Source organism: Bos indicus x Bos taurus, chromosome X, assembly GCF_003369695.1.
Source record: "Bos indicus x Bos taurus breed Angus x Brahman F1 hybrid chromosome X, Bos_hybrid_MaternalHap_v2.0, whole genome shotgun sequence".
NCBI lineage: Eukaryota > Metazoa > Chordata > Mammalia > Artiodactyla > Bovidae > Bos > Bos indicus x Bos taurus.
Genome location: NC_040105.1, coordinates 1225321 through 1240838, shown reverse-complemented (window position 1 = coordinate 1240838; position 15518 = coordinate 1225321). Strand labels below are relative to the sequence as shown.

Sequence of the window (15518 nt, the reverse complement as noted above, 5' to 3'; positions counted from 1 at the left end):
TCAGAGGCAGACCCGCCAGACGCAAAGGCGGAACCCTCCTCTGGGAACCGGCAGCGAAGAGTCCTAGGCCAACCTCTGCGGACACAGCGGGGTGTGTACGACGTTGCAAGAAGAGATTCAGCACTGGAGGAGGCTGGGGAAAGTGGGGCTTCAAAGGGATGGATGTTCATGAAATAAAAATCTGTAGGGCTTCCTAGGCGGCTCAGATGGTAAAGAATCCGCCTGCAATGAGGGAGACCCAGGTTCCATCCCTGAGGCGAGAAGATCCCCTGGAGGAGGGCATGGCAACCCACTCCAGTATTCTTGCCTGGAGCATCCATGTACACAGAAGCCTGGTGGGCTACAGTCCAGGGGGTCTCAGAGAGTCGGACATGACTGAGCGACTGAGCACACACGCAGACTGTGAGGCGAATTGAATAGGAGAAAACTGGATAAGACGAAAAGCAAAAACAAAGCCCGAGGTGTCAAAGCTGCCACTACAGGGGGAGATGAAGAAATTTTAAGTCATACATGGTCAGTGCAGGAATTACTCTTTATAAATTTTTTTATTTTAAAAGAGGAGAAGGCAATTACATACAAAAATTCCTCTTATTTGAAGGGAAAGACATGAACATCTTGCAGCAGAGTTTCATGGTTTTTGAATTGCACTTTATTTTATGCCAAGCTGTATATTATGAAGGTTTTAAAAACTGAACTATTATCGCATTAGAAAGGGAACACGAAGGGCCTCAGTGATCCACTGGCTAAGACTGTGCTTCCAGTGCAGGGGCCCAGGTTAGATCCCTGGTTGGGGAACTAGGCCTACGTGCCCTAACTAACACCCAGTGAAGCCAAATAAAGAAACATAAATATTAAAAAAAGTAAAGGTGACATGCTGTGTGACCTTCTGAGACTGGTTTCTTTCACTTCACTTGGTGCTTTTCAGCTTCTTCTGTGTGGCGGAGTGTGTCAGGGGCTTGTTCCTTTATTTTTAAATTAATTTATATTTTAAAAATTACACCTTCATAGACTGGAAAAAAAATTTTTTTTAAATAAAGGTAATACACTACTAAAGTACTGATGGGTAGTAGACCTACAGGGACCTGATTTAGTTAGTAAAATAAAATGCGTTATAATTAGCTTTTCAAATAGTATCTCGTTCTAATGAAGCACACTGATTTATTTCCTAAGGAGCTAAGTCAGAGCATCTAAAATCTCTCGCTTCTTGTAAATCACAAAAATGGGCAGAAGACCTAAATAGACATTTTGCCAAAGAAGACACACAGATGGCTAAGAGGCACATGAGAAGACGCTCAGCATCACTCATTATAGTTGGTATATGTGCGGGTGGAGAGGGAGGGGTGTGTAGGTGCAGGTGGACAGGTAGGGGTGCATAGGTGCGGGTGGACAGGTAGGGGTGTGTAGGTGCGGGTGGACACGTAGGGGTGTGTAGGTGCAGGTGGACAGCTAGGGGTGTGTAGGTACAGATGGACAGGTAGGGGTGCGTAGGTGTGGGTGGACACGTAGGGGTGCATAGGTGCGGGTGGACAGGTAGGGGTGTGTAGGTGCAGGTGGACAGGTAAGGGTGCGTAGGTGCGGGTGGACAGGTAGGGGTGTGTAGGTACAGATGGACAGGTAGGGGTGCATAGGTGCGGGTGGACAGGTAGGGGTGTGTAGGTGCAGGTGGAGAGGTAGGGGTGCGTAGGTACGGGTGGACACGTAGGGGTGTGTAGGTGCAGGTGGACAGGTAGGGGTGCGTAGGTGCGGGTGGACAGGTAGGGGTGTGTAGGTACAGATGGACAGGTAGGGGTGCATAGGTGCGGGTGGACAGGTAGGGGTGTGTAGGTACAGATGGACAGGTAGGGGTGTGTAGGTACAGATGGACAGGTAGGGGTGCGTAGGTGCGGGTGGACAGGTAGGGGTGTGTAGGTACAGATGGACAGGTAGGGGTACGTAGGTGCAGGTGGACAGGTAGGGGTGTGTAGGTACAGATGGACAGGTAGGGGTGTGTAGGTACAGATGGACAGGTAGGGGTGCATAGGTGCGGGTGGACAAGTAGGGGTGTGTAGGTGCGGGTGGACAGCTAGGGGTGTGTAGGTACAGATGGACAGGTAGGGGTGTGTAGGTGCGGGTGGACAGGTAGGGGTGTGTAGGTACAGATGGACAGGTAGGGGTGTGTAGGTGTGGGTGGACATGTAGGGGTGCATAGGTGCGGGTGGACAGGTAGGGGTGCGTAGGTGCAGGTGGACAGGTAGGGGTGTGTAGGTACAGATGGACAGGTAGGGGTGTGTAGGTACAGATGGACAGGTAGGGGTGCATAGGTGCGGGTGGACAGGTAGGGGTGTGTAGGTGTGGGTGGACAGCTAGGGGTGTGTAGGTACAGATGGACAGGTAGGGGTGTGTAGGTGTGGGTGGACACGTAGGGGTGCATAGGTGCGGGTGGACAGGTAGGGGTGTGTAGGTGCAGGTGGAGAGGTAGGGATGCGTAGGTACGGGTGGACACGTAGGGGTGTGTAGGTGCAGGTGGACAGGTAGGGGTGCGTAGGTGCGGGTGGACAGGTAGGGGTGTGTAGGTGCAGGTGGAGAGGTAGGGGTGCATAGGTACGGGTGGACACGTAGGGGTGTGTAGGTGCAGGTGGACAGGTAGGGGTGCGTAGGTGCGGGTGGACAGGTAGGGGTGTGTAGGTACAGATGGACAGGTAGGGGTGCGTAGGTGCAGGTGGACAGGTAGGGGTGTGTAGGTACAGATGGACAGGTAGGGGTGCGTAGGTGCGGGTGGACAGGTAGGGGTGTGTAGGTGCGGGTGGACACGTAGAGGTGTGTAGGTGCGGGTGGACAGCTAGGGGTGTGTAGGTACAGATGGACAGGTAGGGGTGCGTAGGTGTGGGTGGACACGTAGGGGTGCATAGGTGCGGGTGGACAGGTAGGGGTGTGTAGGTGCAGGTGGAGAGGTAGGGGTGCGTAGGTACAGGTGGACACGTAGGGGTGCGTAGGTGCAGGTGGACAGGTAGGGGTGCGTAGGTGCGGGTGGACACGTAGGGGTGTGTAGGTGCGGGTGGACACGTAGGGGTGTGTAGGTGCAGGTGGACAGCTAGGGGTGTGTAGGTACAGATGGACAGGTAGGGGTGCGTAGGTGCAGGTGGACAGGTAGGGGTGCGTAGGTGCAGGTGGACAGGTAGGGGTGTGTAGGTGCGGGTGGACAGGTAGGGGTGTGTAGGTGCAGTTGGACAGGTAGGGGTGCATAGGTGCAGGTGGACAGGTAGGGGTGTCCAGATGTCGGCATTGATGTGTGACTAGACACACCTCTCAAGACAGCCAAGACTGAAAATCAGCAGAGTGGAGAGGAGGGGTCAGCCAGCCCGCTGGGCAGGGCAGGCCCCGCATCGCGGTGAGGGTGGGCTAGACGGCTCCTTGGTGGGGCCTGGAGGGTCTCTTGGCCCGTGGGGCAGACGGGAGGGGGCTCCCACTGGGGGTCCTCCAGACCAGAGGAGTCCTGGGCTGTGGGAGTCACGGCTGCAGGGGGGAGGGGCTGACCTGGAGGTCGGACGACCTGGGTCCCAGATACCCTATTACCCATCAGAGCCCAGGACGCCGGAGGGTTTCGTCATTTTCTTCCACTCCCTCCTGTCCATCCTGAGCTGCTGAATCTTAAACACCTGGGGTCGGTGGGGGGAACGTGGTCTCATCTGCACCTGGATGCCTGCCACTGGGTTGGAAGCCAGGGACCCAGGAGTGCCTGGTCCCTTGTGTGGAGGTGCCCACAGCCTCGGAAGACGACCACCCCAGTCTCTAGATCCAGCCTTGGCCGGGTGAGCGACGCCCTCCTCTCTGCTCCTTCGGTCCTCGCCTGGGGACCCCCTACCCCCACTCAAGCCTACAGTCTTCGGTTCTTCCGCCACCAGCATCTTTCCAAAATGCCCACCCAGGACGCAGCACATCGCCCTGCAAAGGTGAGGCTTCCTCAAGGCCCTTGGATCACAACAGGCCGCCGGATCCGCTGTGATGACTCAGCAGCATCCTCCCCGGGAGAGCCGGGAGATGAGTAATTGGCCCAGGAGATGCTCTGTTTCGAAAATCAAGGGTGGCTTTCAAGACAGACTTGCCTTTTTTTTTTGCCTCCCTCTCTTTTCTTTCACAGAAGGAGCTACACCAACAGAGCGCAGCTTTCAGGATGTCAAAATATTTTTTGTAGCTTTCCTAGGAGCCAGGGAACCTTTTTTGAAAAATCTTTAGCTGGGGTTCTGCCACCTTGGCTAGTACACTTCCGCGATTTCTTCGTCGCTGTCTCTTTCTCGTTTCGAGAGCCTGAAAATGCTTCAGAGAGCCAGGACTGAGACTACCCAGTTACACTGAAGTCTGTTTGCAGTTGTCTAACCCTTTTTAATTTTTTTTTTTCAAATATACCTTTTCAAATCAGGAGATTTCAATGCACAAAGCCAAGGGTGAAAGATCGAGTTTGGACTTGCAGCTTTCAGCGGGAGCCGGGGCGTGGAAAGACTACCGATTTGGCAGTCAGATGTGTTATATAAATCACTTTCATCTGTCTCCGTAAAAACAGGAAATCGGCTCAGATGAATAATTTATTTGTTCAATTAAAAAGATTGGCCCCTTCACACACATGCCCTGGAGACCAAGCTCAAATAATTAACACGGCAATAAAAAGTCAGATATCATGTGAAGAAAAAAAAAAAGAGTGGTTTACATACACACAGACTCCAGTGATGGAATTTTAGATTCTCAGTCAACAAGCTTCCTGCTTCTTAAGGGTGATATTGGTCCACACTTCAAGGTTGAATGAAGACCATGTCTCTCAATGACTCCTGGATTTTTAATTTCCATGCACGTTGCTTTCAGATTCTGCATTTTCCCCAGGAAAGAGGATCTAGAGGAAATCAACCCTGAATATTCACTGGAAGGACTGATGCTGAAGCTCCAATACTTTCACCTGATTCGAAGAGCTGACTCACTGGAAAAGACCCTGATGCTGGGAAAGACTGAAGGAGGGAGGACATGACTTAGCAGCTAAAAAACAACTATATATATATATATATATATATATATATATATATATATATATATAGTAGTTCAAGGAGCTCTGCTCAATATAATGTCACAACCTAACTAGGAAAATAATTTGAAAAAGAATGGATACATATATACATGTAAAGTCAGTGAAGTGAAGTTGCTCCGTCGTGTCTGACTCTTTGTGGCCCCGTGGACTGTAGCCTACCAGGCTCCTCCATCCATGGGATTTTCCAGGCAAGAATATAAGGGATACATATATACATATACTTTGCTGTATACCTGATAACCTTGTTAATCAACTATATGTGCCGATATAAAATAAAAAATTTAAAAATCATAATAAAACTTAAAAAATGCATTCAGCATTGTGTTTTATAACTGGGTTGCTGTAAATACGAGTATCATCCGGGCTGGATTCCATTCACATCTTTTCCTTTTCATTGTAAAAGAGATGAAAAGAGGACTTCCCCCGGCGGTCGAGTGGTTAAGACGCTGCATTACGAACATATGGAACGGGACCTCAATCCCTGGTCTCAAAACTACAAGGTCCCGCATGCCATGCGGGACCAAAAATTAAAAGTAAGTAAACGAAAGAAGTGAAAGCGTTTTCACGGGCCCCTGAAGCTTTCACAGATGCTAGGAACGGCAAGCACTTGCTGAAATTTGCTTTATTGTGTGTGCTTTACACACATTGCGCTTTTTACAACAGCGTTGTCGCAACCCTGCCTTCTCACATAACGATCAGCATTTTTTAGCCATGACGTATTTTTTTTTTAAATTAAGGTAGACACATTATTTTGATAAGACTCAATGCTTACTGTACGTTTAACCCACTACAATCCAACATGTACCTAACTTTATTCAAAATAGGCAAATTTCAAAATATTCAAAGTGATACATTTATTTTTAATCGGAGGGTAATTGCGTTGCAGTATTGTGTTCGTCTCTGCCATACATGCAGCTGAATCGGCCACAGCTAGACACACGTCCCCTTCCTCTTGAACCCCCCCCTCCACCTGCCACCCCATCCCACTCAGCTAGGCAGTCGCAGAGCCCCGGGTTTGAGCTCCCTCGAACGTGACTTTTATACACACTGGGAAGCCAAAGGTTTTGTGTAACTCTCTTTCTTGTCAGTGCTGTTTCTAGGAAATATTATTTTTACTTTTTAAATTTCTTATTCAACATTTAAAGGTTTTGCTCCAGTGTTTAAAGGTTTGCGGTTATTACAAAGTTGTAATACAAAGTTGCCTTGGTGGTAGAATGTATCCTTGTGATTTTTATTTAGTTTTATGCATAACAGCTTGTCCCTCTTAAGAACCCCACCCCTATCTTGCCTCTCCCACTGGCCGCCTTCCCTACTGGTCACCACGAGTTTCTTCTCTGTATCTGTGAGTCTGATTCTGTTTTGTCATATTCACTAGTTTTTAACAAGCGACTTAGTTACACACACACACACACACACACGCTTTTCCAGGTTATTACAAGATATTGAATATAGCCCCCTGTGCGGTACAGTGGGTCCTGGGTGGTTATCCATTTTATATATAAAGTGAAAGTTGACCAGCTGTGTCTGACTCTTTGCCACCCCATGGACTATACAGCCCATGGAATTCTCCAGACCAGAATACTGGAGTGGGTAGCCGTTCCCTTCTCCAGGGGATCTGTCCAACCCAGGGATCAAACCCGCGTCTCTTATGTCTCCAAGACATCGGCAGGCAGGTTACTTACCACTAGGGTGACCTGGGCATCCACATTGCTCCAAATGATGTAATTTCCTCATTTTTCACGGCCGAGTGATATTCCATTGTATCTGTGTAGCACTTCTTCTTTACTCATTTCTCTGTCCATGGACACTTAGGTTGCTTCCATATCCTGACTATGGTAAGTACTGCCTTGTAGAAGAAAATGTGAAAAATGCCAGCCGTTCTCTTGAAAAGAAACCCCTGCAAAGTGGACCAGACGTGGGTGTGAGTTGAGACAGAAGATTAACCTACACCAAACCTGTCCACAGAGCCTTTAGATCCTCAGGCTACAGAGGCTACTCGGAAAGGACTTTAAAAAAAGAAATAGTCCAGATGTTATTTCCAGCTATCAATGCCTCGGCCGTTTCAGTCGAAAGTGGGACGGGAGCTATATATAAACACGTCAACAAATGAAAACCCTTTTGTGACTTTAACTGCCTCAGGAAAAACACCTCGGCTTCAAGCTGGATATCTGGCATCAGGTTAGAGACGGTGGGGCGGAATCTTCTTTTCATGCTCGCGTTGAAAACACAGCTCTCAGACAGTGTGAAGCTTCCGGAAAAGGTGAGAGCGTGTTTAATTTCGCTGAAGATGAAGACCCTGCTCTGAGGAATAGCAAACTCAGAGCCAAAAAAAATACAGAATCACTGGATCCTTGAGTGTGTGTGTGGTGTGTGTGTGTGTATGTGTGGTGTGTGTGTGTGTGTGTGTCTGCTCACTCTGTTGTGTTGCCCTTTGGCGGTGAGATACGAAATGCTAAAATGCAATATATATGTATTTTTAAAGTGAAGTCGCTCAGTCGTGTCCGACTCTTTGTGACCCCAGGGACTGTAGCCCTCCAGGCTCCTCTGTCCATGGGATTCTCCAGCAAGAATACTGGAGGGGGTTGCCATTTCCTTCTCCAGGGGATCCTCCCGACCCAGGGGTTGAACCCACATCTCCTGCATTGCAGATAGATTTTTTTTACCCTGTGAACTAACAGGGAAGCCCATATTTTTAAAAGCTTTCCTGTGCATACATTTGAAACTAATGTAATATTTTAAATCAGCCATACCTCAATAAAAACAACATCTGTAAAAAGATGTGGTGGGGATTCCCAGGCGGCACGGTGGTTAGGAATCCACCTGCCAATGCAGAAGACACAGTTTTGATCCCTGGGTCAGGGAATACCCCCTAGAAAAGGAAATGGCAACCCACTCCAGTATTCTTGCCCAGAGAGTCCCATGGACAGAGGAGCCTGGTGGGTCACAGTCCATGGGGTGACAAAGAGTCAGACAGAACTTACCGACTAAACAGCAGTATATATATTTAAAAATTTTACTCTATGTCCACCTGAAACCAATATAATATTGTGGATCAAATTTTATTAAATAAAATTGCAATTTTGTAAATCAACCATACCTGAATAAAAACATCCCTTGTAAAAAGTATAACATCACCTATTGAGAAACAATACCAAAAAACTTTTTATTGTGATAATATACATGGTGTTATAAACATACATATTATATACACTATAAATATATCTACATTATATTTATTATATGTATATTATAAATGTATATTATAAATATATTTACATTATATTATATATTATATATTTATAGCAATATATTTATAACATTATGCATATTATCACAATAATTTTTATTTATATATACAATCAAGAAAGATAATTTTGTGATTTTAACCACTTAAAATTTTTTTTTACATGCACCATTTTTAAAGTCTTTATTGAACTTGTTACAACATTGCTTCTGTTTAATGTTTTGGTGTTTTGGCCACGACTTGTGTGGGATCTTCACTCCCCGACCAGAGATCGAACCTGCCAGCCCCTGCCCTGGAGGGTGAAGTCTCAACCACCAGACCACCAGGGACATCCCCATTTTAACCATTTTAAAGTGCAACATTCAGTGGCAGGAAGGACTCTTAACCTATTGTACAACCACCCTTGCTATCTGTTTCCAAGTATTTTTTTTTTTTTTTTAGTGTAGGAATCCAAAGAGGAAAAATGCTTACTTTCTAAAAATGTGTTTGGACAAAGGCCTTGAGAACAGATGCCAGTGTATCTTTCTAAAAATGATGAAATCGTCAGAGTCAACTGGAGTCCATGGCATTTGGGAACAAACGAGCTTAGATGCTGAAGCTGAAACTCCAGTCCTTTGGCCACCTGATGCGAAGAGCTGACTCATTGGAAAAGACCCTGATGCTGGGGAAAGATTGAAGGCAGGAGGAGAAGGGGACGACAGAGGATGAGATGGTTGGATGGCATCACTGACTCGATGGACATGGGTTTGAGTAAACTCTGGGAGATGGTGAAGAACAGGGAAGCCTGGCGTGTGACCATGGGGTCCCACAGAGTGGGGCACGACTGAGCACCTGAACTGAACTGAACTGAGCTTTGTTCTGCTGATCATTGTTCTGGGATCCAGCAGAAACTCTGGGTCCATTTGGCTCTAAGTCATCCTTGATGAAGGAAGGAAGGACCATGTAAAAGTTCAGTAACGATCAAGATCATGGCTCCTGAGATTTGAACCATCAGATTCCTCAAAAATGCGTTCAATGATCCCCACGACGCTCTTTATTATTGCCTTTAAATAGCTGAGACCCCCATGTGTCCTGGGACATGCAGACCAAGGATGGGTCTAGTAATACTCCCCAGGGACCTCCGATGCTACCCAGAAATGGTTCGCTTACCCCTTCCTCTCCTGTGCATCTCAGCAGAGACTCTGTTGGCTGCCCACATGTTTTCTCAACGGCATAACCACCCTTACATTTTTTTTTTTTTTAGCAAAGAACACGGCTTAGATTATTTAAAAAAAAAAAAAAACAATGTCCACTAACAAGCAGATTTGTTAAGTCTTCCTACACGTGTGTGGGCTTCCCTGCTGACTCAGTGGTAAAGAATCTGCCTGCAATGCAGGAGATGGAGGAGATAAGGGTTCAGTCCCTGGGGTGGGGAAGACTCCCTGGAGGAAGGCATGGCAGCCCACTGCAGTATCCTTGCCTGGAGAATCCCACGGACAGAGGAGCCTGGCGGGCTGCAGTCCATGGGGTCGCAAAGAGTCGGACACGCCTGAGCGACCAAAACGCAGTCTATACGCTGAACATCTAAGTATGTAAAGGAATATCTTCCCAGCATTTTACTTTTCTGAACTTTTTTTTTTAATGGCTTTTAAAGGGACAGCAGGATCACAATAAAAATCCTCATCCTTGGGGTCTTCCCCAGCGGTCCGCTGGTTAGGAGTCTGCCCTGTCAGTGTGGTGGACCTGATTCAATCCCAACTGACAAGCCTTTAAGTGCAGACAGGGGAAAAAAAAAAAGTCAGTCTGTTACCATAAACCCAGCTGCAGTAGAAAGGGGCTTGTTAGGAATCATACGGCTTCCATTTAAAAAAAAAAAAAGAGAGAGAGAAGCCAAACTTGAACTGTGGATAAAACACACGTGAAACCATCTCTGGCGATTGAACACGTGGCAGAGACCCCGGACGTGGTGTCTGGGGGCATCCGAGGCTACAAGGAAACTCGGGGAACAGCCCACTCTGGGGAAGGAGCCCAGCCAGCTAGCTGCACCTGCCTTCTTTGTCCTGTGGGACACAATAGCAGGAGATAAAACAGGGCAGCAAATTTAGAAGCGGAATTTAAAGACGCCCTATCTCGCGCCTTCCCCCCAGAGACATACAATACTGCGTTGCACGCCCACAAAGGGCATTGACAATCCTCACAGCTGCTTCTAGAAAGAGGTACCGCAAAATGCCAAAAAAAAAAAAAATACAAACAAACCAAAACAAAACACAAACCACCAAACATCTTGACGACGCCCCTAGTCTGAAGTGTTCTAAGCAGTTTTCTAAGCAGTTCCTTGGGAACACAGTCAGCACAGCGTCCCCGTGGGAAACACCAGGATACTCTCTGTGTTCAGAAGAGAACCTTGATGCTCCTCCGGACATCTGACAGTGTCCTCCTAACACCAGCTAGGGACAGATTTGGCCACCTGATGGCAAAGAGCCAGCTCACTGGAAAAGACCTTGACGCTGGGAAAGATTGAAGGCGGGAGGAGAAGGGGGCAACAGAGGATGAGATGGTTGGATGGCATCACCGACTCGATGGGCATGAGTTTGAGCAAGCTCCGGGAGTTGGTGATGGACAGGGACTGCAAAGAATCAGACACAACTGAGTGGCTGAACAACAACGAAAAAGGGATAAAGTGGGTGATTAAATAGTTAATCCCACAAAGTAAGTAGGAAAAATATGTGAGACCTCTGTGAGTTAATTGGAGGAGGGCATGGCAACCCATCCAGTATTCTCGCCTGGAGCAACCCATGGACAGAGGAGCCTGGTGGGCTACAGTCCGTGGGGTCTCAGAGAGTCCGACATGACTGAGGGGAAACGCCTCATCTGTAGGAACGATCACTCAAGCCAGCAGGTTTGCTGAATCAGAAAACCAAGAAGAAAACACAAGACCTGCCTGTGAACGATAAAACAATGATGATGTGAGCCCTATACCCTATCCGGTGAGTTCAGTGGGTTAATGACCCCTCAGACATGCCCTCTGCACACATGAAAGACAATTATCTGTGGACTAGCTGAACCACACAGGCACAGGAAAACCCCCCTGCTCAACGTGCAGGAGGAGCTGATGATGGAAGCGCCGTGTCCACTCGAGAAAGACAGAGAAGATCTTCTTTCCTTTTCCTACTTTTCCTTCGATTCTAAAACTGTAGCCCAGTAAGGGGCTTCCCAGGTGGCCCAGTGGTAAAGAATCCGCCTGCCAATGCAGGATACGCAAGAGATGCAGGTTCGATCCCTGGGTCGGGAAGATCCCCTGGGGAGGAGTGCATGGCAACCCACTCCAGTATTCTTGCCTGGAGAATCCCAGGAACAGAGGAGCCTGGCGGGCTACAGTCCACGGGGTCGTAGAGTCGGAAACAACTGAACGACTAAGTATACGGCTCAGTAAGTTCGCAGGGTCCGGCACCCTGTAAAACCCACCTGCTTCTTAGACTCACAGCTTCCTATTCTAATAAATCATTTTGTATCCATCACTTTGCTCTCACCGAATTCTTCTCTGGGCTGACGTTAAGGACTGTGGTTCCAGAGCTCTTTGGAGACCCCCAAAATAACAGCTAACACTTTCATTAGGAAAAGAGTGTTTCCCTGGGACCCTCTCACCTCTTAAGGTAGCAGGTCCCAAGAAAGACAACCAGGTGTGACTTTCTTTGTCCTGGGTTACTGATTATCCTGTTGCCGTTTAGTCGCTCAGTAGTGTCTGACTCTCTGCGACCCCATGGACTGTAGCCCACCAGGCTCCTCTGTCCGTGGGATTCTCCAGGCAAGAATACTGAAGTGGGTTGCCATTCCCTTCTCCAGGGGATCTTCCTGACGCAGGGATCAAACCTGCATCTCCTGCACGGGCCGGCGGACTTTTTTTTTTTTTTTTACCACTGAGCCACCAGGGAGCCCAAGGGACCTTGCAGATATAATTAAGGTTGAAAAGTGAAAGTCGCTCAGTCGTGTCCGACTCTTTGCAACCCCATGAACTGCAGCATGCCAGGCATCTCTGTCTATCACCAACTCCTGGAGTTTACTCAAACTCATGTCCATCAAGTCGGTGATGCCATCCAGCCATCTCATCCTCTGTCATCCCCTTCTCCTCCCGCCCCCAATCCCTCCCAGCATCAGAGTCTTTTCCAATGAGTCAACTCTTCGAATGAGGTGGCCAAAATACTGGAGTTTCAGCTTTAGCATCATTCCTTCCAAAACACCCAGGACTGATATTTAGAATGGACTGGTTGGATCTCCTTGCAGTCCAAGGGACTCTCAAGAGTCTTCTCCAGCACCACAGTTCAAAAGCATCCATTCTTCGGTGCTCAGCTTTCTTCACAGTCCAACTCTCACATCCATACATGACCACAGGAAAAACCATAGCCTTGACTAGATGGACCTTTATTGGCAAAGTAATGTCTCTGCTTTTCAATATGCTATCTAGGTTGGTCATAACCCTCCTTCCAAGGAATAAGCATCTTTTAATTTCATGGCTGCAGTCACCATCTGCAGTGATTTTGGAGCCCCCCAAAATAAAGTCTGACACTGTTTCCACTGTTTCCCCATCTATTTCCCATGAAGTGACGGGACCAGATGCCATGATCTTCGTTTTCTGAATGTTGAGCTTTAAGCCAACTTTTTCGCTCTCCTCTTTCACTTTCATCAGGAGGCTTTTTAGTTCCTCTTCACTTTCTGCCATAAGGGTGGTGTCATCTGCATATCTGAGGTTATTGATATTTCTCCCGGCAATCTTGATTCCAGCTTGTGCTTCTTCCAGCCCAGCGTTTCTCATGATGTACTCTGCATAGAAGTTAAATAAGCAGGGTGACAATATACAGACTTGACGTACTCCTTTTCCTATTTGGAACCAGTCTGTTGTTCCATGTCCAGTTCTAACTGTTGCTTCCTGACCTGCATACAAATTTCTCAAGAGGCAGGTCAGGTGGTCTGGTATTCCCATCTCTTTCAGAATTTCCCACAGTTTATTGTGATCCACACAGTCAAAGGCTTTGGCATAGTCAATAAAGCAGAAATAGATGTTTTTCTGGAACTCTCTTGCTTTTTCCATGATCCAGCGGATGTTGGCAATTTGATCTCTGGTTCCTCTGCCTTTTCTAAAACCAGCTTGAACATCAGGAAGTTAACAGTTCACATATTGCTGAAGCCTGGCTTGGAGAATTTTGAGCATTACTTTACTAGTGTGTGAGATGAGTGCAATTGTGTGGTATTTTGAGCATTCTTTGGCATTGCCTTTCTTTGGGTTTGGAATGAAAACTGACCTTTTCCAGTCCTGTGGCCACTGCTGAGTTTTCAAAATTTGCTGGCATATTGAGTGAAGAAGCACTTTCACAGCATCATCTTTCAGGATTTGGAATAGCTCAACTGGAATTCCATCACCTCCACTAGCTTTGTTCGTAGTGATGCTTTCTAAGGCCCATTTGATTTCAGTCCATGGAATTAATCCTCCAGGCCAGAATACTGGAGTGGGTAGCCTTTACCTTTTCTCCGGGGGGAATCTTCCCAACCCAGGGATCGAACACAGGTCTCCTGCACTGCAGGCGGATTCTTTACCCGCTGAGGCACCAGGGAAGCCCGAGAATACTGGAGTGGGTAGCCGATCCCTTCTCCAGGTTATGGAGCTTAAAATAGGGAGATGATCCTGGATTAGCCTGGTGGGTCCACTCTAATCCCATGAGCCTTCAAAAGCAGAGAACGTTGTTGGGCTGGAACAGCAGAGAAGGGAAGGCAGGAGGTGCTAGAGATGCCGAGGGTGGGATGGATGCCCTTCCCTCCCCACCACTGACCACCAGTTCAGAAGCGGGGAATTCAGCCTTACAGCCCCAAGGAAGTGGGGGTCCTGCCATCCACCAACCCAAACAAGCTGAGAAACAGGCTCTTCCATGTCACTGCCAGGGGAGCCCAGTGGGTAGATGGCTCTGCCTTGACCGTGTTAGACCTCGAGCCTGGGATCACAGGAGAGACTTCTCACCCACAGGGCAGTGAGATGGATCAGATATTGGTGATGCTGCCCTGGGTACACGTGGGGTCACCTATTGTTGTTCAGTCACTCAGTCGTGTTCGGCTCTTTGCGACCCCATGGACCGCAGCACGCCAGGCCTTCTGTGTTCATCACCATCTCCCGGAGCTTGCAAAAACTCATGCCCGTCAAGTCGGTGATGCCATGCAACCATCTCAGCCTCTGGGGCTGCCAGGTTAGGATTTCTGCAACGTTCTGGGTAGGGGTCTGTGTGAGGTCTCCTTGGGGGTCTGGGTTAGGGGGAGTTGTCGAGAGTGGGGTCCCAGCTGTGATCTGGGTGGGGTTCCCCGGCTCCTGGAGAGTCCCAGCTGGGAGTCCACGTCCAGTCTGGGTGGACTGGGAGGGGGTCCCACCATCTGGGCAGGATCCTCCAGTCTGTGGGAGGTTCAGTGCTCTAGGCTGGAGGGTGGGCGTTGAGAGTGGGGGTGGTTAGTGTATCAGGAGTCCGTGGTCAGAATGGATGGTTTGTGGTCCAGGTTAGGCTCTCAGGGTCTTCGAGCCAGGAGAGGGGCCCTGGGGCAGGAGTCCAAGGTAGGGGTTGGGTCCACCTCTGGGTGGCAGGTCGTGCAGTCAGATGGAGTCCTGGGGGTCTGAGTGTGGTCCCAGGGGTGAAAGGGCTTTGGGACCTCAGGGGCTGTGTCCCTGGGGACTGTGGTCCAGACAGGGAATGTGTGTGTGTGTGTGTGTGTGTGTGTGTGTGTGTGTGTGTGTGTGTGTGTGTGTGTGTCCCTGGGGACTGGTCCAGACAGGGGACGTGTGTGTGTGTGAGTGTGTGTGTCCCTGGGGACTGTGGTGCAGACAGAGGGTGTGTGTGTGTGTGTGTGTGTGTGTGTGTGTGTCCTTGGGGACTGTGGTCTAGACAGAGGGTGTGTTTGTGTGCATGTCCCTGGGGACTGGTCCAGAGGACTTGTGTGTGTGCGTGTGTGTGTGTGTGTGTGTGTGTGTGTCCTTGGGGACTGTGGGGACTGTGGTCTAGACAGAGGGTGTGTTTGTGTGCATGTCCCTGGGGACTGGTCCAGAGGACTTGTGTGTGTGTGTGTGTGTGTGTGTGTGTGTGTGCGTGTCCCTGGGGACTGTGGTCCAGACAGATAGGGGACCTTGGTGTATGTGTGTGTCCTTGGGGACTATGGTCCAGACAGAGGGTGTGTGTGTGTGTGTGGGGTGTGTGTGTGTGTGTGTGTGTGTGTGTG

At 48.6% G+C, this 15518-nt stretch overlaps 1 protein-coding gene across 1 annotated transcript; it reads right to left on the bottom strand.

Annotated features, from left to right (window-relative positions):
- Positions 1-1298: 1298 nt before the first annotated feature.
- On the bottom strand, positions 1299-3222 carry LOC113887515 (adhesive plaque matrix protein-like). The gene is made up of 2 exons (XM_027534686.1): positions 2473-3222; positions 1299-2342 (listed from the first exon to the last, which is right to left on the bottom strand). Exons 1-2 carry the CDS (start codon positions 3220-3222, stop codon positions 1299-1301), a joined length of 1794 nt encoding a protein of 597 aa, XP_027390487.1.
- Between the last annotated feature and the right edge of the window lie 12296 nt (positions 3223-15518).